This window comes from Ylistrum balloti, unplaced genomic scaffold (assembly GCF_031769215.1).
Source record: "Ylistrum balloti isolate Yb309-2 unplaced genomic scaffold, AGI_CSIRO_Ybal_v1 Utg369594, whole genome shotgun sequence".
NCBI lineage: Eukaryota > Metazoa > Mollusca > Bivalvia > Pectinida > Pectinidae > Ylistrum > Ylistrum balloti.
Genome location: NW_026781878.1, coordinates 72,805 through 99,311, shown reverse-complemented (window position 1 = coordinate 99,311; position 26,507 = coordinate 72,805). Strand labels below are relative to the sequence as shown.

The 26,507-nt window shown below is 35.1% G+C and overlaps 3 protein-coding genes and 1 long non-coding RNA gene across 4 annotated transcripts; 1 reads left to right on the top strand and 3 right to left on the bottom strand.

Moving 5' to 3' along the window:
• Positions 1 to 2,735: 2,735 nt before the first annotated feature.
• LOC132545207 (C-type mannose receptor 2-like) lies at positions 2,736 to 8,265 on the top strand. The gene is made up of 8 exons (XM_060208885.1): positions 2,736 to 2,951; positions 3,575 to 3,620; positions 5,068 to 5,151; positions 5,657 to 5,797; positions 6,321 to 6,415; positions 7,077 to 7,164; positions 7,384 to 7,589; positions 8,212 to 8,265. Exons 1-8 carry the CDS (start codon positions 2,736 to 2,738, stop codon positions 8,263 to 8,265), a joined length of 930 nt encoding a protein of 309 aa, XP_060064868.1.
• Positions 8,266 to 8,821: 556 nt separating this feature from the next.
• On the bottom strand, positions 8,822 to 9,838 carry LOC132545195 (uncharacterized protein K02A2.6-like). Its single transcript, XM_060208874.1, has one exon. It carries the CDS (start codon positions 9,836 to 9,838, stop codon positions 8,822 to 8,824), a length of 1,017 nt encoding a protein of 338 aa, XP_060064857.1.
• A 7,280-nt stretch (positions 9,839 to 17,118) lies between these two features.
• On the bottom strand, positions 17,119 to 18,444 carry LOC132545319 (uncharacterized). The gene is made up of 2 exons (XR_009554032.1): positions 18,398 to 18,444; positions 17,119 to 18,137 (listed from the first exon to the last, which is right to left on the bottom strand). It is a non-coding gene; the product is annotated as an uncharacterized LOC132545319 (long non-coding RNA).
• Positions 18,445 to 22,031: 3,587 nt separating this feature from the next.
• LOC132545346 (uncharacterized) lies at positions 22,032 to 25,543 on the bottom strand. Its single transcript, XM_060209027.1, has 2 exons — positions 25,406 to 25,543; positions 22,032 to 24,229 (listed from the first exon to the last, which is right to left on the bottom strand). Exons 1-2 carry the CDS (start codon positions 25,541 to 25,543, stop codon positions 23,258 to 23,260), a joined length of 1,110 nt encoding a protein of 369 aa, XP_060065010.1. The 3' UTR covers positions 22,032 to 23,257.
• Positions 25,544 to 26,507: the final 964 nt, after the last annotated feature.

Here is a 26,507-nt window from a genome sequence, read left to right as displayed (position 1 = left end):
TTTTTTTTTTTGTATTTGTTTTTCCGAATTTTATTATCTATTTATTTACGCTTTCGCTGATAAATCATTGTAAATGTTTCTTTGTTTCGTACAACACTACAATTATACCTGTTTTATCCATCAAGAGACACAATTAAAATTCTGTAGACTTATCCCCCACCCTCACCCCAAACTTGTTTGTCACAATATACTATATACAGATACGCACATTTATTCTGAAAAAAATAGATAAAAAACATTTACCATTGTTATGTTTTTCTAGTCATTTCGTAATATGCAAAATTATAATATCTACGTTCCATGCTTTTTGTCCATGAACCATTTCTGATTTGGCTGGTTTTTATTAAGATCAAAATTGTTTATCAGTCTTTGCAACATCAGATGAAAAGCTGTTCAACCGTTCTGCTTGTACGAATACTTTCTCACGTTTAACCTCCAAAATTTATTATTTATCTTGAAATCATGGCCAGTTGTGATTGACTCGTCATTCATCGAAAACAAGCATGCGACTTCTCTGTCAGATTTGCCGGAACTAAAACTCTCTATCATGTCTTCACATTATCCTTAATAATCATATAATAATCATATATCATATAGTATAATCATATAGAATATATCCTTATAGAATGTCCGGAAAATTTGCCGGAACTAAAACTCTCTATCATGTCTTCACATTATCCTTAATAATCATATAATAATCATATATCATATAGTATAATCATATAGAATATATCCATATAGAATGTCCTGGTACTTCATTTGTTGCGCATTTAACATTCTCGTTTCTTCTCTTACTAAGGAAACAAAACTAAGCATATTCCATATGAGGTGTGATTAAAGAGGTGTATGACTGTCTAAAACTTTTTTTTAAAGTTTTTCTCTGGATAGAAACTAACTGCCAGATTTCTGACAATTAGTGTAATTTGTGTCATCAGCGAAACCTAGTACCTAGTACTCGCGTTTGTTCCACAAGTGATATCATTGGTATTTTCATGTAATACAAACATATTTTTTAAAAGAAAAATTCATCGCCTAATCCTTTGTATTTGGGTTTGAGAGTTAAATTATGATTCCTGTCAATATTTACACACTTTCAGTTAGACGAAGCCCGTTAAAGCTAACACACGCATAAGCACGTCAGTCATACTGATAATGTCGGTTTTAGACCTGTACCTTTGACAGCAATTTCACATTATAGACAATAGACAGCTAAGTAATTGAAATGGGTATTTTGTAATAAAGTTTCCTAGGCCTTCTTTTCTATTTCATAGCGCTACCATGATGATCATTACAAGTAACGAAACAACGAAAAGCACAAGAGAATGATTATTTCCTTTACAAATGGATGTAATACTAGCGTAGAAATTATATCTGAATGTGTTGTCTTCTTCGCCATATTGATAAAGATTTAAATCCAGTTTGATTTGTACTAGATGGCGTATGCGATCACCTGATCTTAGCAAACCAAATCAGAGAAAAAAAATTTCAAATGATCTGGCAGGTAGTCGACCGTACCCTAATGTGAAAATATGTGATGACAATGGTTTTATGAAGTGCTATATTTTCGTGACAGTCAGTTTTCAAAAAACCGATTTCTGCAGTTCCACAAAACACTCAAGTTGTGTAGAAAACCGATTAACGGCGAGTCTTTTAGAGCAAATCAAACTTGGCCCATCATAAAATAGTCCATAATAAGACGAAACACTTTCGTTTCAGCATTGACAAACTTATGCCCCAGCGAAGAATGGCTCCAATATCAGACGACTTGTTACCTTTTCATGAATCAGAAGGTTGACTGGTTTGTCGCCAGGGTAAATATATATGGTGAAGTATTTACAAAAGTCTTACAATTGAATAGATTCTTCCGATACAAAACATTGTTTTTGTTGTTGATTATAGATTTTGAAAAATTATTTCTATTCATTGGAAGTGAAAGCAAATATTTAAGCATATCTATATCATGATAAGTAAATCGCGTTTCGGAGCTATATCCATGTTACATGCTAGCAGGTATTCTATACCATATAATCCTTATTACACCCGGTACTTTAATTGTTTTGGGCACAGTGCCCTGAAACAGATATAGAATGGAAAAATATCGTCAGGATAGGTTTTGTATCAGTATAATATCATTTTTACCATAAATAATAAGAAAAGAATCAAAGATACATGCAAAAATACAATTCTTTTCATTTCATATTAATTGAAATGAAACTTCTCATGAAATACTGTTTGTTTTTCACCGACAGTGGTTCGGTATAATGAAAAATGTTCAGATATTTTTACAAAACAAATATAAATGAAAACTCGAAAGAATTAGCAACCTTTCATCAGTGCAATACGATCCATTACATTAATTCTATTGTGATTATAAGAGAAACAACAGCGATCAGAGCTGTTATTGGACATAATAGGCCATAATGAGATAAAACACTTTTGAAACACGAGGTAAAAAGGCGTTTGAATTACATATACCATTAAAATTTTCAGAATTCCTGTGCAACCTACAATGCACACATGCTGAGGATTGATAGTGCCGGCGTCAATAAATTTATACATGAAACCCTGTATGCGAATGGTAAGCAGACGACATCCCAAAAAGCTGATAATACAATTACTATATGATAACTAAACAAAAATCTTGTCATATTTTAATTGATAAATTAGTTGTCAATATTTAGAATCTCTGGCGTCGTTGAGGAAAATTATCTATCAATTTTGCAATTGGAAATTTCATGATAAAAGGTCCAAGGAGTATTTGGATTGGCGCCAATGACATTGACTCCGATGGTGTGTTTGTGTGGGAGAACAGTGGGGATCCTGTCCGTTATACCGATTGGTCACTGGATAGTCCAAGTAATACCACAGATATCCAAAGTTGTGCACGCTTAAAAGCAGGCGAAGGATGGAAGGATATTTCATGTACAAAACTTGTGAAATATGTTTGTCAAGTAAGTGTGATTGTTATTATAATTTTTCAAAAGGTCTTCCCACTTTTGTCTCAATGTATTTGATATGTGCTTTACGAGACAGTTTACCTGATCACAAACAGTGTTCATACTCGTTTCAATGGGTGTTATATTTGACAATGTCCTTTTGTGTCGATTAAAACCAACTGAATGCAAGGTTTTGCAATAAGCTATGACAACAGTTATTTTCGTCAATGATGCTAAGAGCCTAATCACAAATAATCAAAAACAAGTCTAAATGTAGACGGAGAAGGATCTCTTCCCCAATCATTCATTATCTTTCGTAACTGTTGTATGTCCACCACCTGTAATTTTGAAGATTATACAAATGTCCTGTAAGGACGAAATGACTGTATAATGCAGTTTACTTCATTGTCATTGTCATCCTAACTAACTCTATTTTAAAAAGTGTTATTCTCTTTTGTACAATCCTTTAACACAAATTTAGAGTTAGACTGAGTACAGCTAAATAAAAGTAAATTGCATAATACAAGTGTAAAAGTTGATTTTAAGGGTTTGATATCTATTGAACTCTTCCTTTTTCAAATTCAAGGAAATAATTAAATGTGGAAATATGTCATACGTTGTATTTTCTATTTTTAAAGGCTAATGTCCCTCTTGATGACCGTACTGAACAGGTGCCCGGGTCAGGTATGTAACATCCTATATCCATAATCTTACCTTTTACAGAATCACATAAATCTAACTCACATGAACGCCTAGGGTTAGTAATGTAGTGCTCAGTACCGCAGTCAACACATCGATTGGCAGACAAAGGTAGAATAAATGACTGTAACTTTGAGGAGAATTCCATCAAGAGTGAAAACTTTATTACACAAAAACGGAGATAAAATGTAAAAAGACAAAGAATTTGATAGAGCGTGGTATTTGAAAACTTGCGTATGTATAATTTCTGAACGGGGTCATTTAAAGAATATTTTATACTTTGTACTTTGATTATGCAAATATCGGGGTACTGGAGCAACAGTTTACAAAGTACTTTTTGTCACCATTGCGAGAATAAGATGTATAGATCTACATCTTGGTTCGTTACTTACTGTCTTTCCTCCTTACAAAATGTAATTGTGAGCTAAATCTTATGTTCCCGATAATCAAGTTATATCTATATAGACCAAACCTATATTCGCTGCAGGTTGTCCACTTGATCGGAAATTAGTTCACCATCGAATACTGCTTCTGTTTCTGGTTCAGCAAAAATCAAGGCATACATATTTCAAGGGAGATGATTATGTCAGGTCTCAGATCTTAATTCATATAATTTACTCTTAAAAGAAATACTTTCGGGGCGTTTGCAGCGCCAAAGAGCTACGCTCTTATTATCATGAATTAAAGCATTTCAGATAAAATTAATCATTTCTCGCAATTAACATCAAAATTATTTACGTTTGATATATACGGGTAAACATTGATTACGAAAGGCGTTCAACAAACCAAGTCAAATAATCAGACAAATAATACATAGAAATTTGGCGCTTAGTTCTTTGTAATTTCAACAGCGACAATCCTGAGGGAGTCATCCATGTTTCACAAATAAATTCAAAGATAGGTATAATGCATGTTAAGCCTTAAGTCACCGAAGCATGTTACACAATTCAAACTTAGCTTTAACATCATGCATCCTGTGAAAGTACATTACTCATGTAAATGTTATGCATTAGTTTCCTTTCTATATGAACTTCTTATAGGCTTTACAATACTTCTTAACTAAATCACATCTGGAAAATATGCGTTTTTGATATATCATTGATAATTGCTAATACAAGTATGGTACTTTTAAAAAATTCTCATCCTCGAGTAAAATGTTTGAAAAAACAAAAGATATTTCTATTCACTTCCTTCAATGGAAATTGTTTGATGAAAGTTTTGTAGAAAAACATTATAAACATGTAACATGTGGGAATTTCTATCTTTCAGTTACCCATTTACAATAGTATTATATCAGAAGGTATGAAATGAAAACAATAAGCATTAGTTAGCTTTGATATCAGTTCTACTGAATTGTGGAACATCTGTCTGAAAGTTTGAGAATTATAGATGGCAACGTAGTTTGAAATATTGTTTGTTTGACACATTCTAGGTCAAGAATCTTCAAGTATAATGGTAGCTACGGAGGACATGGAGCCAACCTCTCCGAGTAACACTGAGCACGTTACTAGAAAAGGTATCGTAAAACTCTTTAATGGATCTTCTGACACTGGTATCAGCACATCTAACAACATAGAACATAACAGCGGTCCTATTGTTGACAATTCGTCAACCCTAAGAATGCTTTAGATCAAATTTTGGCAAAGTCAATCTTGCCGGAGTAGTGGGAGTTTTAAAATCCACTCTATTTCCGCTATTTGGCTACGCCTCTTATGTCCTGTGAGAACGAGGACAACCAAATAAACAAAATCGATTATCATTCCCCAAAGAATACTTCAGACCAAATTTGGGTAAAATCTAATCATTCCTGTAGGGCAAGTAAGATTTTAAAGACTTGGCTCTATTTTCCTTGTTGGGCCCCCTCCCTTCTGTCCAAATGGATGGAGACCCACTCTCTAAACAATTGTATTACTTTCAACCAAGACCGTTTCAGACCAAAATTGGGCAAAATTCAATTCTTCTGAAATGGAACAATTCGAAATAACTTGAAAGAACTTGTCCATTCGTCCCCTGCTCCACAGGCCCTGGGAGGCCAATATCCACTGTTAGTTCCTCTTCCCCGAAGAATACTTCAGACCAGTTGAGCAAAATCCGGTCAGTCGAATCGCTGACGGCCGACAGAAGCAGAGGTATCACTATAGCTCACTTCGCCCTTCGGCCTGGTAAACTAACCAAACTGCGTATACAACAATGATATGTGTCACAATGTCTCTTAACAAACAAAATACACGCCAGTGAATAGTACCGATTACAAAATGGTATCGTACATTTGTTAAACCAAATGCTGTATACGTCCTCCTGGAACTGTTGGTAGGGGCTTAAAGTGAAAACTTCTCTGGTTCGACATTAATGAGTATGTTTTCTTCTATGCCATATTGATAAATATAAAATTCATTTTGATTTGTACTGAACTGCGTATATCGATCACATGATCGAAGTTAAAAGAATCGACGAGAGCAAATCAAATGTTCTGGCGGCTAGTCACCCGTAACCTTCTGTAATAAATTCTGATGACAGTTGTTTTATGAAGTGCTATATTTTCGTGACAGTCCGTTTCCAGTTTTGTTCAGTTCAACAAAACACCCAAGTTGTGTAGAAAACCTATTAACAGCTAGTACTCTGGTACAAATCAACTTGGGCCCACCATGAAATAGGCCATAACGAGGTGAAACACTTTCGTTTCAGCATTGACAAACTTATGCCCAAGCGAAGAATGGCTCCAATATCAGACGACTTGTTACCTTTTCATGCATGAGCAGGTAGACTGGTTTTTCGCCAAGGTAAATATATATTTTAAAGTATTTACAAAAGTCTCACAAGTGAATAGAATCTTCCGATACAAACCATTGTACAAAAGGCACATGCGAATAGCAGCTTCCTATATGAAACATTGTTATTGTTGTTAATTATAGATTTTAAAAAATTGTTTCTATTCATTGGAAGTGAAAGCAAATATTTAAGCCTATCTTTATCATGATAAGTAAGTTTCGGAGCTATATCCATGTTACCTGCTAGCTAGCAGGTATTCTATACCATATAGTCCTGATTACACCCGGTACTTTAATTAGTGTGACCATAATGACCTGAAACAGATATAGAATGGAAAATTATCGTGAGGATAGATTTTGTAACAGTATAATATTTTTTTACCACCAATAATAAGAAAAAAATCAAAGATACATGCACAAATACAATCCTTTCCATTTTTTATATTAATTGAAATGAAATACTGTTTGTTTTTACATTGACGGTGGTTCGATACAATGTAAAATATTAAAAATGAAAGAAAATTTTACAAATGGCATACCAATGAAAACTCGAATGAAAAAGCAACCTTTTATCACAGCTGTAATTGGACATACTAGGTCATAATGAGATGAAACACCTTTGAAACACGAAGTAAAAAGACACTTGAATTTCATATGCTATTAAAAATTTCAGAATTCCTGTGCAACCAACAATGCACACATGCTGAGGATTGATAACACCGCCGTCAATACATTTATACATTCAATCCTGTATGTGAATGGTAAGCAGACGACATCTCAAAAAGCAGACGATACAATTACCATATAATAACTAATCATGTCATATTTTAATTGATAAATTATTTGTCGATATTTAGCATTTCTATCTTTAAGAACATGCCACAGTGGTTTAGAAGTTCCTTAGATTGTCATGGTTACTGGCGTCGTTGAAGGAAAAATAATATTGATCAATTTTGCAATTGGTAATTTCATGACAACAGGTCCAAGGTATGTTTGGACTGGCGCCAATGACCTTGACTCCGATGGTGTGTTTGTGTGGGAGGACAGTGGGGATCCTGCCAATTATACCGATTGGAGACTGAATAGTCCAAGAAAGAACAATGATTTCCCACGCTGTGCACGCTTAAAATTAGGCGAAGGATGGAATGATATTGCATGTACAAATCTTGTGAAATATGTTTGTCAAGTAAGTGCGATTGCAATTTTGATTTTTCGAAAGTTTTCCCACGTTTGTCTCATTGTATTTGATTTGTGCTGTACGGTGCCGTATACCTGATCGCAAACAGTGTTCATACCCGTTACAATGGGTGTTAAACTTGACAACGTCATTTTGCGTCGAATAAAACCAACTGAATGCAAAGTTTTGCAATAAACTATGACGACAGTAATATTCGTCAATAATGCTAGGAACCTTCATTTTGAAATCTAGGAGGCGACTGAAGAAACTCCAGAGTAATCGAAAAATGTCTAAATCTCTTCCCCCGTAATTCATTATCTTTCGTAACTGTTGTATGTCTACCACCTGTAATTTTGAAAATTGTGTAAAGGTTCTATAAGGACGAAATGACTGTATGATGCAGTTTACTTTATTGTCTTATTGTCATTTTATCTGACTATTGAATCAACTATTGCACTGAAAAGTGCTATTTTCTGATGTATTTTGTACAGTCCAGTCCTTTAACGCAAATTTAGAGTTAGACTGAATACAGCTAAATCTGGTCTGATATCTGTTGAACTCTTCCTTTTTCAAATACAAGAAAAATAAACAGCTGTGAAAATATGTCATACATTATTTTCTATTTTTACAGACTAAAGTCCATCTTGATGACCGTACTGAACAGGTACCCGAGTCAGGTTTGTAACATCCAATCAACATAATATTACCCTTTGCAGAGTCACATGAATCTAACTCACATGGTCGCCTAGGGTTAGTAATGTAGTCCTCAGTAACGCAGCCAACGCTTCGATTTGTAGACAAATGTAGACTAAATGACTGTTGTTGGATATTCATAACAGGACGCCATGCTGACTGGTAGACCAACTATATCTTGTATTGCCTTTTAACACCGGAGAGTTCCAATCATACTGTGATACATTACATCTTTCCCTTCATGGAAAAATACAGTTGGACAATTTCCAAAGTATTAATTTGATCAAATGAATGTATACATTAGAAGGTAAAGAGTTTTAAGTAAACATTGTTTCTTTACTGTTATAATAATAACTACTGAAATGATAGTTATTAAATTTCCTCATTAAGTTATTACGCTATACACTTAACCACGTATTATGAGTATTATAAACTCAATTAACCATGTCCATGATATAATTTCACTATTAACCTTGAATAGAACTTTGAGAGTCTTAAATGAACTGGACCAGTTTTTTTTTCAAAAATTTGAAACTCTAACACAAAACTTATTGAACAAAGTTTTTGAATCTCCCTGGCGTTTTGATAACCTTGCCAGAGCTGGATTGGCGTGGACTGTGTAGAACCGATGTAGGCGGAAGTTGGTTTTGCACAGCATGGCGGGTTTCCAGCGACACATCACTATCCTGACTGGATGTTTCTTTAGACACAGTTTGCTTGGACGGTAGATTTGGTGCCGGTGATGTGTTGTACTGATGCTGATTACTAGGCGGCCAGCAATATAAATTAAAGTCAGTTGGTTCTTGTTCCAAGTCTGCCTTTGACCTGGTTGGTCGTAGATGTCGTCGGTTTCGCCGGTATGCCCTATTTCCTGATCTCACTACGTAGGACCTTGGTGTCTTATGTTTCTCGATTATTGTCCCGTGTTTCCATTCAGATCTATTTGGATGTTGTTTTAGCAGGACTTGGTCTCCAGGGCTCAGTGGTTGTAGCCCTCCACTGACATGTCGATCATGACTTTGTTGTTGTTTTTTCTTGCGTTTTACCAGCTGTTCCCGCACCTTGTCTAATGCTTCAGCCTTTAGTAATGGTAATGACGTCGGTATGGTAGATTTCAATCTTCTTCCAAGGAACATTTGAGCTGGTGAAAGTCCAACTTCATCAATATTGGAGTTTCGGTATTCTAATAAGGCCAGATATGGGTCATTTGATTTCTTCAGTAAGCGTTTGACGGTTTGAACCGTTCTCTCAGCTTGCCCGTTCGATTGCGGGTAATGTGGATTCGAAGTAGTACGTTCGAACTGATACTGCTTTGAGAACTGTATAAATTCAAAGCAAGCAAATTGGGGTCCATTGTCACTGATTACTACATCAGGTATACCATACTTTGCCATCTGACTTTTCATGTGTAGGATGACACACTTTGCTGTCGTAGATTCAAGTCTCACAATTTCTGGCCATTTTGAAAAATAGTCAACTGTCAGTAGGTACGATTCATTGTTGTAGTTAAACAGGTTCACACCTATTTTAGACCATGGCCTAATGGGCAACTCTGTCGCGATCATAGGCTCCTTATGGTTTGCATTATGGTGCTTGGCACATATCTCACAAGAGTTGACTCGGTCCTAAATGTCTCGTGACATGCCTAGCCAGAACAGTATGTCTCTTGCTCTGTTCTTACATGTCACTACACCAAGATGAGAAGAGTGAATAAGGTCCAACATTTCATTTTTCATAGACCTTGGCACTATGAGATTTGTACATGAGCCCATCAATGCACGATATTTCATCGCGAAAGGCCCAATATGAACGTAGCTCTGCTGGTACGTCCGCCTTGTTGTCCGGCCATCCGTACAGAACAATATTCTGTAACTGCTGTAACTCATCATCTGTAGCAGTAGTCTCTTTGAGTTTTTTTGTATTTCTCAGGTGAGACAGGTAAATAAGCGGTCACGTGATTGTCGTTTACCTGTAAATCATGAGCTTTCCTGGCTTGTAAACAACTTCAACATCATAACGCTGCATAGCCAACAGCAACCTCTGTAACCTCGGAGGTGTTTGTAGAATTATTTTTTTGAATATTGCCTGTAGGGGTCTGTGGTCTGACTCCACTGTAACTTGTCGCGCATACACGTAGTCATGAAATTCCTCAAATCCATACAAAATTGCTAAAGTTTCTTTTTCTATTTGTGAGTACTTTTGCTGTGTCGTGGTGAGTGCCCTCGAGGCATATGCGACCGGTTTTTTCTCTTTTACAAGAACAGCACCTAGCCCTTTGCTACTGCCATCCACTGAGAGTGTAAGTGGTTTACTGCTGTCATAGAACTGCAGTACAGGTGCGGCTGAAACCATCTATATTAGAGTTTGAAAGACTTGTTCCTGTTTTTCCTCCCAATGCCATTCAGTCTCTTTCTCGAGAATTCGTAGTGGTGCACTGACCTCTGCCAGTCTTGGCAAAAACTTGTGTAGGTACTGAATGAAACCCATTAGGGTTTGGAGTTCTTTTACATTGGTTGGTTTCTCCATATTTTGTACTGCTCTCACCTTCTCGGGGTCTGGTTTCACCCCATCCTTAGTCAATAAATGTCCCACATAGGTGACCTCTGTATGGCCTATTACACACTTTTCTTGTCCAAGTTTTACATTGTACTCACGTGCCCGTTCCAGCGCTCTCTGCAGCCTGTGATCATGTTCCTCTTCGGTGGTTCCCCATACCAATATGTCGTCAACTATAGCTTCTGTTCCTTCAAGGTCTGATACCAATTCTGTTATTACCCGCTGAAATACTTCGGGGGCTGACTTGACTCCAAAGGGTAGCCGGGTGAACCGGTACCTTCCAAATGGTGTGTTAAAGGTACACAACTTGGAGCTGTAATCGTCCAGTTTTAACTGCCAAAATCCTGAAGTAAGATCTAATTTACTGAAAATCTTAGCTCCCGGCATCCTTGAAACCACCTCCTCAATAGTTTTGAGAGGAAAATGTTCTCGCTGTATAGCTCTATTCAAGTCACATGGGTCAATACATAACCTCAGTTTCCCATTTGGTTTCAGGACTGTCACAAGGGAGTTAACCCATTCAGTGGGTTCTCCCTGCTTTACTATAACTCCCAGGTTCTCCATGCGGTCCAGTTCATCTTTGACTTTATCCCAGAGTGATATAGGTACTCTCCTTGGGGGTGTACCACTGGTGTAACAGATTTGTGAAGTCTAATTGAGTGTTCTCCTGGCAAGCATCCTAGTCCTGAGAATAGGTCCTCAAATCCTTCATCAATCCCTGCAGGTACTTTTCCTGCTGTAGTTTGAATCGAGTGTATCCGTTTAATGAGGCCTAGTTCCTGGCAGGTAGAAGCTCCTAATACTGTTTGAGCGTTAATGTTAACAACATAGAACTGTACTTTCTGTTCAGACTTTTTTTATAGGAACACATCATATGCGTTGTTCCAATACACTTTATCTAATGCCCTGAATATGAACGTAGCAGTGTTTTACACGGCTGTAGTGGCTTGTTGCTCAACTTTTTATACAATCTCCTTGACAACACATTACATTTGGCCCCTGTATCTAACTGGAATGTTACCGGGTGTCCGTTGACAACTACAGTTACTACCCAATCTGAGTGTTCTACATTGTTTACGTCCAGACATTCACTTATCATTCCGACCAAAAGTTCATCTTCTGAATCAATTTCAACCACATTACAGATTTCTGGGGATTGCTCTTACCTTTTGCTAAACGTTTTGTCATCATTGCGGTTAGAGTGATCTCCCTTGGATCTGGGCGCTGCGTCTGAGTACTTTGTCGACGGCGCGTTCGGTTTAAACTTTTGACTCTGGCCTTTCTTGATCGCGTTTACCGATTTTTCCATTTTCTGTAACTGAGCTTTTGACAACTCATAAGTTCTCGCAAAATATACTGCAGTATTTAAAGTTAAATCTGAACCCTCGTTGATACATTTTCACTAGTAGACCAACTATATCTTTTATTGCCTTTTAAGACCGGAGAGTTCCAATCATACTGTGATACATTACAACTGTAAAGTTAATGCCGTGAAATCCATCATTTGTTAGTGTCCAATATATATCTTTATTACACAAAATGACGGAGATAAATATGTAAAAAGATCAAAGAATTTGATAGAGCCAATTAATTTTTGGCGTTCCTTGCGCGCTTCCTGTATCCATTTGATTTCTTGGTAAATCAACTTTTTACATTGAAATATACGTATCATGTGGATGATGATTCAGGTTCTGAACGGTTGGTATTCATTTAACAGAATATTTTATACTCTTTCTTTTACTTTGATTTTGCAAATATCGGGGTACTGGAGCAGCACAAAAACGGATTTCAAATGTACTTTTTGTCACCATTGAAAACTTGCGTATGTATAATTTCTGAACGGGGTCATTTAAAGAATATTTTATACTTTGTACTTTGATAATGCAAATATCGGACTTACTGTCTTTTCTCCTTACAAAATGTAATCGTAGGCTAAATCTTATGTTCCAGATAATCAAGTCATATTTATATAGACCAAACCTATATTCGCTTCAGTTTGTCCACTTGTTTTCTTTTATATTATTTCACCTTCGAATACTGCTTCCGGTTCCAGTTTTTCGGCCCATTAAAAATATGCAACACATATATGAAGGGAGATAATTATGTAAAGTTTCAGATCTTAATTCATGTGATTTACTCTTAAAAGAAATACTTTCGGGTTGCTTGCAGCGCCCAAAAGCTTCACTCTTATTATTATGAATTAAAGCATTTCAACAGTGTCACAAATAGTTTCCAAGATAGGTGCATTGCGTTTTGTGACAAAAAGTCACAGAAGCAAGGAACGCATGTCAAATGTGGCTTTGAAATCATGTATCCTGTGAAATAACTATAGCTACGTAATACATTACTTTCCTTAATAAGAATTTCTAATAGACTTCACAATACTAATGTACATCTATGTATGAAATAAAAAAAAACTTGCAATAGTTAATTTTGATATGAGTTTTACTGAATTGTGCAACATCCATCTGAACACTTGAGGACTGTGGATGGCAACGTAGTTTCCTGTTTGTTCTGTATTGTATACTTTGTTCTCATTTGAGAACTTGACATTACTTACTTTTATTGACCAATGTTTACATGGCAGGTCTTCAATGAAGCAGAAGACGCGTACTCTTCGGGAACACCTGGTCTTATTATCCTTGTTATTTTTCAGGGGTCTTTCTTTTGTTAATATTTTGCGCTAGATTTATGGAATTCCATGTTAATTGATGATTATTTTGCCATTTTGGTATTTTCTTCGTGGTTTGTGTTCATATTTTCTTTTAGTTTTATTATCCATTCAGTTTTTATTTTTATGATTATGTTCACATGTTTATATTTTCTTTTTTTAAGTATTGTCTGTTTGGCACGTTCTAGGTCGTGAATCTACTAGTATTACTCCAGCTACTGAGGACTTGGAGCGAACCTCTTCAGGTGAATTTGATAGTACTGGTCACGTGGAGGCCTCAACTGGATCTCCCGACGCTATTGGTAGTACATCTAGCAACATGGGACAAAGCAACGGTTCTACTGCTTATGTGACATCTAGTAGTCAGACAACAGATCACGGGTATTGCCTTTGCTGTAACAAGACGAACGAAACACAGCTGACAACCAATCAGAAACAAGACATTATCACTCAGCTAAGAGGCGAACTCTCTGTTTCAAAGGCAAACACATCTGCTAGTCGACGAAAATTCGTCAGCGTGTACGACTCCCGGCCCAGCAGCGTTGCCATGGGAACTTTAGGGTGTTTCCTACTTGTTTTGGCCATAGGCAGTATTGTTGTTTCAGATGTGATGAACGCCATCGCATTCTTTTATAAGCGTGCTGATAGAAAGAAGATACGGTAAGAAATTTGACGGACATCAAACAATCCATTGATTTATAGACTTTTATGTTTGGTTGTTTCTTTCTGCAGTGTATAGGGATGTTTGTTTGTATAGTACTTTGACAGGAGAGTTTTGTGTATTATATATTCTGTCAGAATTGTCAGTCCTTACAATTCATTAGGTTTCAAATCATTTCATTTTAGTGGTATACGTGGAGGATATTTCATAACTATGCCTTTCTATCATTAGCATCAATTTATTGTCACGATATGAACACTTTCATCATCATGAAATCTAGTCCGATGTTTTTCATACTGGTCCAATATGATTCAGCGATATCGAGGGGACGCGGTGGTGGAAAGGTTAAGGCGTCTGACCATTATCACAAAACCTCCGCCACTGGATCGCAGGATCGAGACTTATGTGGGGCAGTCGGCAGGTACTCGCAGCAGGTCGGCGATATTTCCTTGAGAACTCCGGCTTTCTTTCAACACTTAAACCTGGCATGTCCTCTGACTGTTAATTGCACGTAAACCAGTAATTAACAAATAAGAGCTATATTTGCAGTCAATACAGACACCTGGCAAACATTTTAAAAGTAAATCATCCTCCCTGGAAATCTAGGTTAAATGTCTGTGGATGTCTACCAACTGATAGACATGAGCGAAATCTAATCCCTATGATGAAGGCAAAGCCATGACAACCTATCTGGATATGTAACACCCGCGAAATTTAACAGCGATGCAAAAACTGTGCCGGCCTTCCTCCGTTGTGACAAGCGAACTGATATCTGTGTATTTCGTTGTCATTTTCCAATTTCTCATTGTTGCCTGGATCCATATCTCGAGTATCCAATCAATCACAAATACGATCAATAAAAGTCGACGAAGTAGAATATGTGGCAGTACATTTGTCACACACTGACCTCTCCTTTACAATCTTAAAAAGATCCATTGAAAGGGTCCTTCGATGAATCGTCATCATCACTAACAGCGTATACTCCATGACTTGTACATAGAATGTTATATAAAAGCGCAATGTCGAGGTGACTTTATTTTTTTTCTTCATGATAAAATTTTGTGGTATTCTGTTTCATTTTGTATTTATACTACTGTAAAATAATCAAGAGTTCTTTTATTTTCGTCAAATGCATGATTACTATTAATCCATGAGTTTCCATGGCCATGAAATAATAAACAGATGAAACATAAATAGATTATGAAACTAGCGAATTTCATGAGAAAGATTTACTCACGAAAGCAAGCTCCAACGAAAGTCCACATTTTTATAAAACCACGAAAATTCAGTCTCGCGAGAAAGGTATGATTTTACAGTATGAAGTTTTATGGACTAGTCCTGATTGGCACGACGTTATGTCTGAACTCTTTTCTATGTTTGGTGGCAGTTTATTCCAGAAAACTCCGCTGGATAGTCGATTGAGGAACAACCAGTCTACGGTTTCGGGAAATTTTTCAAATGCTACTAGGCCGTGTGATATGTTTCAAAGCATGATAAGGAAGGAGTTTGTAAAATACGACAATAGACAGAGTAAAAGTTTAGTTTGGTGTAGCGCTTTAGTAACCTTCCTGAAAAGGCCATATAAAAGACACTACGAATTTAAAATTAGATAAAGTATTGCAGAACAATTACTGTAGCAAGTAGTGATAACCATCAAAGTAGCCTCGAGATTATTAAAAAAAATAAAAATCAGATTTCTATAGTACCTGTATCGTTCACCTTTTTTGTTTGTTGAAATTTACTAATTTAATAAAAGTTAACACTTGTTTATTTCACCTATCAGGCCCTACTTCTCCTACCCAAGAAGGTTTGATGCACTGATTGTACAAAATTTATTTACTTCACCAAAGCATGTCTCAGGACCAATTATGACAGGATACAGGAATTCCTACATAGCAAGAATGATTGTAAAGAATTTGACCCATTTCCAATCTTGGGGCCCCGAACCTTTCGCCGAAATGGGGCCAAGACCAACCAGTAATTCACAATTGATTTCCCTTCACCCAAGAATGTCTCAAAAGAAATTTTGGCAAAATCCTATCATTCTTTCAGAAGGAGTAGGATTTTATAAAAATCGCTCTTTTCACCATATTGGGTATCGTCCCTTAGGCCCCTTAAGGGGAATACGACTAATATAAAACTGATTCCTCTTCTCCAAATTTTGCTTCAGATCACATTTGGGTAAAATCCAATCATTCCTGTAGTAGGAAAGAGCTTACAAATTTTACCCTTTTTTGGCCCCGCCCCAAGACTCAGGGAAGCTCAGACCCACTATTTGTACAACATTGGTTCCAAAAAAGATGCTTCAGACCAAATTTGGGCAAAATCCCTATAGCTCACTTGGCATTTCGGGCTATACGAGTTTTTAAAAACGTTTGTTTACAACAATGAAATGTGTCACATTGTTTCTTTTGAATCAAAATACACTCCACTAAATGGTACTGTTCAATATGTCATGTAATTATACAGAACGAATTTTGAAAGCAGACAATACCTTGTCTTAATCGACAATCAAAGCATTACAATAAATGGTTTCTTGTTGCCAAACATTCCTCTAAATTCTCAGACTGATGTGTGGTGTCTTGGTTACGAACCATAGTCAGAACCTTTCATACTACCAAAGATGGATGGATTCTTGCAAACAGCCTTCAGCTTTAAGTCGATTTAATGATTAGAAGTATCACAGGTCGGTTGTAAGTTTTTACGAGTTATGTTATGACTGGACCTATAGGAATTTCATAAACTCGAAAGAAGTTGGTGTATTTACGGGTAACGGTTTCACTGATTTCAGAACAAGAGACTGGAGTTGACAGCGATATGAGCTTTCAGTAAGATTCAATTATAAAGATGTAAGGAAACGTTGTACAAAAACCAAACAAATTTCCTACATTATTTTTTTTGTCTGGAATCAAAATGAAAAGTCAATGGATCAAAGAATAAATATAACAATGCACATATAATGTGAACATATTTTATTGGCAAGTGAAGCTGTGTCTGGGGAAGCTGAATATTTATAAAAACACAAATTTACATGATACATCGAAGCAAAACACAAACATATATTTAACTTTGTTTGGTCATCACATTCCGAACTCAAATTCAATAACACTATGGCAAAATATGCATAAAAGAAAGATTAACGAGCTCCCGTACAAAAACAAGACCAGACGTTCTGGAACAGTATGCTTCTTCTACTTAGTTGATGACACCCATCATATAAATCTTGGTATATCAAAGAAAGTCAAGTCAGCAAATGAGAACAAGGTATACAACAACGAAACCAACCGGGAAACGAACGAGCATATGAATGAAAACACATCGAATATTAACACAAAAATTATCAAAGAATGTAACATTTGCCATGTCATATTATTGACAAGGTAAGATGCTTGTGATGAAGGTGAAACTTTGTAGACACATTTAAATTAAGTTAGTTTTTTGGGGGAACTAGCTACTTAAGCAGTTGTCCGAAAAACAACACACCTCTACCAAAAACAAAGTGATGTTTCAATTCTGTTATCGTTTAAGTAACCCTGACTTATAACATGCATACCTCTTACTCAGTAAAGCAAAGCAGTTTATCATATATCTTGACAACACAAGTCTTCCTTTCCAATTATTCATATTTCTGAATGTAATATTTAAGTAAATTCAAAGAGTACTTCTGACGAATTACCACGCATGTTCAAATATAGCTGTTTTCTGTCACTATCGAATAAAGCAAAGATATATGTCACTGCCAGTTGCAGGATAAAACATTTTAAGATGCATTTTATATATACAACATAACTGATGACTGACAACAGAAATCTTATATATATACAACATAACTGGTGACTGACAACAGAAATCTTATATATATACAACATAACTGGTGACTGACAACAGAAATCTTATATATATATACAACATAACTGGTGACTGACAACAGAAATCTTATATATATACAACATAACTGGTGACTGACAACAGAAATCTTATATATATATACAACATAACTGGTGACTGACAACAGAAACCTTATATACATATACAACATAACTGGTGACTGACAACAGAAACCTTATATACATATACAACATAACTGGTGACTGACAACAGAAACCTTATATATATATACATCACAACTGGTGACTGACAACAGAAACCTTATATATATATATACATCATAACTGGTGACTGACAACAGAAACCTTATATATATATACAACATAACTGGTGACTGACAACAGAAACCTTATATATATACAACATAACTGGTGACTGAAAACAGAAATCTTATATATATACAACATAACTGGTGACTGACAACAGAACAACAGAAATCTTATATATATACAACATAACTGGTGACTGAAAACAAAAATCTTATATATATATATATATATATATATATATATACAACATAACTGGTGACTGACAACAGAAATCTTATATATATACAACATAACTGGTGACTGAAAACAGAAATCTTATATATATACAACATAACTGGTGAACAGAAATCTTATATATATACAACATAACTGGTGACTGACAACAGAAATCTTATATATACAACATAACCAGTGACTGACAACAGAAATCTTATATATATATATATATATACAACATAACTGGTGACTGACAACAGAAATCTTATATATATACAACATAACCGGTGACTGACAACAGAAATCTTATATATATATATATATACAACATAACTGGTGACTGACAACAGAAATCTTATATATATATATATACAACATAACTGGTGACTGACAACAGAAATCTTATATATATACAACATAACTGGTGACTGACAACAGAAATCTTTTATATATACAACATAACCGGTGACTGACAACAGAAATCTTATATATATACATCATAACTAGTGAATGACAACAGAAACCTTATATATATATACAACATAACTGGTGACTGACAACAGAAATATTCCTTTGTCATGACCTTGTAAAGGCATTAGTACCTTAGAACAGATATGTACACATGACATGAATTCACTCTTTGCTGAATTTTCCAAGTGTGACCTTTTACATGGTGTGTGTCGTCGATGAAGCTGAAGATGCTTACTCTTCTGGAACATCTGGTCCTTTTTTTCATTTAATTTTTCAGCAGTATCAGGAAAACCTTTTTTTTGATAATATTTTGATTTTGATTATTTTCTTGCTGTTTTTTATGGTCTCCTTAAATTGATGAGAGATTTCTAAAATACTATATATTCTGAAATTGATATAGCAAGATGAATTGACAAGGGTTACACTTTATGACACCTCTCTCCTATAATTGTGGAGACATGAAAATGGTGGAAAAATTTTAAATTGATCTTGTAATGCATGATTTTATATCACAGCACATGTAAACATGAATACATATGGCGAAAATCTAGTAAGTTAAAAAAAAAAAAGGTGTTAAAAACGAAAAGAAAAATCTTAAATATATAATCATCAGTACATAATGTAGTGTTTGTATATATCTTTATAATACCAGAACTTCTGCAGAATAGATGGTGGCAGTTTAGTGAGATTTTTGACTTGTATAATCAAGGCAGTAAAATGAAAAGGTTGAAATAGTAAGGATAATAAATGCTAGAATATTCAAAAAAAAAAAAAAAAAAAAGGGAAATCAGAGTACTGAAAGTACTGAGAGGCTAAACGTATTGAAAAACGTTCACAAATAATCGCTGAGCTATATTACTTTCCCCATACTCCTACACTTTGGAATGCAAAAATTACTAAAATAAGAGAACCAGAGGCTATTTTTCTTAATTTTTAAGCGATTTTATATATTCCTTAATCTTGATTTCAAAATTGACGACAATAATGTGAACAAATCAAAATAGGTAAAAAAACAAAATACACAACCATATATTTATCGCCAACAAGCCAAATGATAATTAGCTCTATGATGAAGTTGACTAAATAAAACCTTTGAAATACCCAAGATGTTGCAATTACTATCCTATCAATATGAGGATGTAGACAAATCGAAAGGACTTTATACCTACTTCTTTATTTTAAATATATTGCAAAGTAATAGTCCTTACTTATTATAATTATATTTGTGGTTGAGGAAAGTAGATAAGGTGTACACAGCATTTCAGATAGATTAAAGTGTAAGTAATTACATTAAATGTATTTACATGCCTATCTTCCTTGAAGTATCATGGTTAGACTTTTCTTCCAGTAATTATATCTATAAAGACATAGTTCTATGAGATTAAACCAGACTTCCATATATATACAAAATTTACAATATTTTCACTTTAGCTACTACTATTTCTGATCTCCAATGCATTAGATAATGTCACCATGATACGCAAAATGAATAAATATGTAAGGAAATATTTCGTTCCAGTTAATTGAAAATTATAAACATGAATATTTGGGGTTTTGTTTTATACGCGCTTTGTTTGAAGGAATATTTTCGTTTCAAGGAACTTTGATACACATTAACAAACCTTGAGAAATCAGCACAATCAACCTTCATCAAATAAAACTAAAAGACAAAAAATATATGTTATAACAAAGTCAACATCATGATCAGTACAGTATTAAATATATATTATTCATAAATCATGAGCACCAAATGTACCTTGTCTACAAAGCGCAAGGATTAAAGCAAAATTGATGTTCTGTTTGTAAGTTTTGTTTGTTTATAAGTGCTGTTAGTTGATAATTCAAACCAAGCCCCAGACTAGCTTCTTATCATGGCGCCATCCCGCACGTACAGTGTTCTGTACGCTTACGTCATGTCGAGAAGGATTCATAAGCCCCGCCATACAGTAAATACACTGTAAATCAAGTCACGCAGTTACAATAAACTTTGAAGATACAAGAAACCATTTTTTGCTTAATTAAAGTAAATATGGTTGTTTTCTAGGAATATTCACAGCAGGCGATAAGAATCTCCTCAGCGATTTGAAAGATAGCGGCATTATTTACGCAGAAAATTGACGCTACAGGGCTCTAACTCTTTTCGATATATCAGCCAATGAGAAGGCCAGGATCGGTAAATTTTGTCTTAAAGGCCGTCGCAATAGGCTATTCGTACTGAGTACGTTTAGCCTAAAAACACAAATTTCATCAATATGAAATAATGTGTACAATATTTATGTGAACATAATCAATGACACGTTTACAAAACAGTTGACAAGTTTATAACAAAACAATATATCAACATTTCAATAACTAAACTATGTTTTCATGTTCACTAAAAGTTTAACAAGTAGAACATTCAAAGTGTCTGATATTTTTCAAAAACATTTTGGATTTATTTATAAGAGAAAATTATATTTCAGAAATGCTAGTAAAGGGAGATAATTTGAAAGTTACAAGTGAAATAAACATCTAATCTCATTTTGTAATATCATACACACATATTCTGTAATGTTGAAATCTCAAAATTATAAAAATATCAAATTATATTGCAAACTGATCATTCAACCATAAAAAGTCTACTGTGGAATGTGTACAAGAAAAGACTACATCAATATAACTATGAATCTCTGAGAGTTATTTAATACAAATCTTCTTCCCTTTAGCTAAATGTCTAGTGTATATGAAATTTCATAGGCTTACAAGACTTAATAAGAAATTCTTGTATTTTCCATCTGTAACTTATAACAAAACTTCACAATATTTTTGCCAGGTCAGAAAAAGATTTTTCCCAGAAATATTCGGCAGTCATACACAGTCCGATATGCACTGACTATGACATGTCATTCCAAGTTCTGCTTCATGGTAAAAATACAAACATACATATATGATAAATCCATATTATAATGAATACAATTATGTACTTACATAATCACTGATAACTGAACAGTAGATTGATTCTGACAAATATTTTCATAAGTCTTTAACTCTCTTTTGTAATACAGTTGAACCTCGTTATCTCAAAGTGGGCAGGACCATGGGACCATCCTAGTATGCAAAATGTGAATGTTTGTAGTCAAATTTGCCATGACTGATGAAATATTCGAATTAAACAGGATCTAAGTTATATGAGTTTGAGATAACGAGGTTTTCGCTGTAATTACTAATGCTTGATTAGTCAAAGTCTCAAAATACTGTAAGTTACTTTATAACACATGATCAAACACACTCATTATCCCGCAACATTACTTTTCTTTAACTTCAATAAAGGAATACATATTTTTAACCCTATCCTTAGCACCTCAGCTTTAAGGTACCACATACATTTGCTGACAAAAGCTGACTTTTGTTGGATACTCAGGGACACTGCAATAATTAACTGATCGGTTTTAATAATCAAACGAGATATACATGTACAATTTTTCAGATCATAGTAGTTAAATTCATGTAACATATACAAAACATTAGTGAACTTAATTTAGTTCTCCTGAAAAACCAACCATGGACAGACACATAGATGGTTAGACAGACAAACTATGACACATGGATGGATGGACAGACAAACAAACCCAAGCCTATCATCTGCCTTTAATTGCAAGTAAGATAAAAATATCAACGATCAGGAGATTCAAAACTGAGAATCTTCCAGGAAGCCATTTCCCAACCTGCACATCTGTTGGATCTGAGATAATACATCCAAGAAGCATTATTATAAGTAAAGCATGCGACATATATATATCATATGTATGTCCACATTAGTTAGAAATGAAATTTAGGCAGTCTACAGGAACAAACAGTTATAAAAAGTGGGTTTTTCTCTTCACAACTTACCTTATCACAAAATTATCTTTTTTGTGCTAAAAAGCACCTGTTGACTTATTGCAAGGCTCTAGATTGTTTTCCTCCAGTATCACAGATAATTATTACAAAGTTTTCTACTGTATGCTGGCTATCATCTGTACCGTGTGATTTATGAAAAAATATTCTCATTTTTATGAAATCCTTCATATACATGTAGTTCATATGAATTAATCGATGGAGTATACGATATCCATGGTGACTACTGTTTAATACAATTATATAGATAGGAAATGTATTTAAGACATTTTTGAAACATTCTTTCAACTTAAGGTATTAGTCTAATAAAAAAATATTCCATTAAAATCCAATTTCTGAATACGCCTGTTTCGTCTGTCTGAATTACACACAACCATTAGATATATTGATCCCTCGGACAAACCACGCCATTAACATTGAGATGTACTGGAACGTCAGGCAAATTCTCAAACTTTTTATCCCACACTGTCAATATAGGATCAGTATTCTTGGTGACGGTTTGTGACTTAGCATAATGGAGGCCTGCTTCCTTCCAGTTGATGGTCAGTCCACATTTCCCAGGAAGATTTGGATAAATTGATCTTTCCTGGAACTTCCACGCGTGATATATATGCCACATAGACCACATGCCACCCGTCTTGCCCTTTTTTATAAAGCTGTTATACCACAATGTGGGCAGTATACCTGCTACTGTTGGCTGGAAATTTGGTAACTCTGACTTTTGATCATACCATTTCACATAACTTATCCAATTTTCTCGACTCGGTGAAAATCCCCATGTGCCGAGAATTGGATACATGAAGACAATATTCTCATCTGGGGCCCTTAACTGCCCTGCAGCTCCGCCATGTTTCATACTGTATCCTTGAAGTGCATAACCATTAATGTATGACAAGGAGTCATATTTAGTATGAACATTTTTCAGCCATTTATAGAAATATTTTGACACTGTCAAATCATCCTCTAGTATTACAGCAATTTCTTTGCTCTGTGGCGATGGATTCCAGGTTTTCATCCACTGTCCATATATCCCAGCATGCTTTGACTGTTTATGAACATTGAGGATGCCATGTTTGAACTTGAACCGACTTGCTCTTGAAAACGTCTCCTCATGAACGACCCCAGTTTTAGATCTGTCTATCCAGACATCGATTCCTACTTTGTCACCTAAATAATCAGCCTCGTTTAACGAGTTCAACAATCTTTCAACAGAATCAGCACGATCATATGTAATTACGATCACGCGGAGGTCAAGGTCAAACGGTACACTAAACGGTGTGTCATTCAATTTTACAGATGTTACATTGGTACGTCGATCTTTAGGAATAGAAAATTTTGACTGTGATGTCTGAAAATATAAAAATAGCAACATAAGTTAAAAGTGTACGATAGAATCACACTCAAGATTCCAATTTGGTTTTAAGAACAGAATGCATTAATTCAAATATGTGTCAAGCTACCCTAAGATTAGCTGAAAGTCTACAGAGAAGAAGTGATATTGACCAAATCCAGCTGACAAATAGACAACATGATACAACAGTACACACAGAAAATTTTACATGCAAATGAAAGATGCAGGACAAAATTTGTCAATGATTTCATATGTAAATTTTCAGATTTTTTCTGGGTGTATTGCTTAATGGACAGTCAGGGTTATTTTGAGGTCTTGGTTTCCTTATAGTAGCTGGTGGTTAGTTCATCGAACACCATACCAGAGGTTCCACACAAGCCATCCATAGAAATTGGGGTTAAGTGTCTTGCCCAAGAACAAACTCATAACATCACAGACTGTTTTGTTTCTGAGCAACAAATCGTCATTGGAGCATCAAACTACCTACGTTCAAACTAACAACTGAATATCACTCTGGAAATTTTTCGAGATAAATATGCAAAAATTACACTTATAAAGATAAATATACAAAAAATTAATTTATCAAGATATAATTATGTATGAAGTGATAATTAAAGTTGTGTCCACAGACAGAATGACAGACATCCTGACTAAACAACCGCAACAACACCACAAAACATGTTCATCCTGAAAACAGGACTTAACTAGATGTGTCAAAACAACCATATGTAACTAAGGAAAAGTGTAGACATTTTAGCATCATTGGAACTCTTAAGAGGTGTACTCATGAGTCATAAAGTCTAACACATGTCCTGTCTGCAACATCTATGGTTAAGGACCTGAATTTTTCTCTACAGAATTTCTTTTTTAATTGCCACTGGAGTTAGGCAAGACTCTCCAGATTTTGTCTTATAATTTTTTTTTTAATTTTGAATAAAATTCATAAAGTTAAACGGTCATAACTCTACAAAAAATGGATTATAACTGAATCAGGAATTTATCTGCATTTTATTATGTATAATTATATATCTACAATAATACCAAAGAACTGTAAAAATGAGTGCAAACACAATGATGATCAATGGTTACAAGAATTTCCTTTCCATGAAATATCAGATTTATAAAAACAAACAGAAACTGATTGTGATAATGATATATATTAGTAAAACTGACCCCAAAATGTGTAAGTGGAGAACTCGCTGGCATCCTTCGCATAAAGTTGAAAACATTCCAATCATAGTCGAGGAGCTGAAGTGTTACAACAATAGCAATCAGCCAGATTGCTACTTTGAAGAATCTGGCCCAACGCATTTTATCACTTTGCTCCAGGGCGTCACTTTGGAGGGCAGAACATCCAGTTAGGTTAGGGCACTGTCTGGTGTGGTGGTAGGATCCAGTGATGTCCAGTTAGTTTTGGAGTAAGGCTTGGAGAGTCTCCAGTTAGTTCAGGATGAAAGCTGGTAGAGCATCAAATAAATCCAGACTGGTCACATGAATGACAGGATAATTTTGGACAGTGAGTGGGAGAAAGGGAAATTCTGTCAGCCTCTGATTCTGTTAATGATATTTTAATTGTCCGTGGCTCAGAAGAGGTGAGGTGTATTTCTCTTACACCATGGCTAGACATCTACTCCCGCCAGGTCTCTGCGGGAAGAACGTTACAAATAGTGACAAAAGGAAAGTATACCAGTATTGGAGCCTACAGTTTATTTCAGTAAATTCTGCAATTCTAGATTAAGATTTTAGTACAACATACAAGATTGAAAAAAAATTTGCTTACATAGTATATATTTGTGTTTTAATTTTTAACACTGATGTGTAGAATATTACCTGTGGTTGTAGTGAGGTATTTATACCTCATAGAGCCAAACCTTGATTCAATTTTGTGTCGGGCAATCTTGAAGAGGAGACTAATATCTTTAAGGATTCCTTCTTGAGACTCATTTATTCCGTCCGAGGACAGACATTTTCAGGCGTCCTATATAAATGAGTCCCAAAGAGACATCCAAAAGGAGATTAGTTTCCGCTAAGCGCTGAGCTACTGATGCTGGACACGATCTGCTTCATCACTGAAAATATGTGAAATATAGTGAAGCTTTCTATTAACCAAAAAAATGAGGTCACTTAATGAGCCATTAGTAAAGATCATATATTTCATAACTTACATTTTCAGTTTTTTTATCTGCGGCTATCACCAACCTGTTTGCCAACAATTTGCTCTTGTAAATATTTATGTACACCTTCCTGGTCTTGGAAAGACATTCAAACGTTTTGT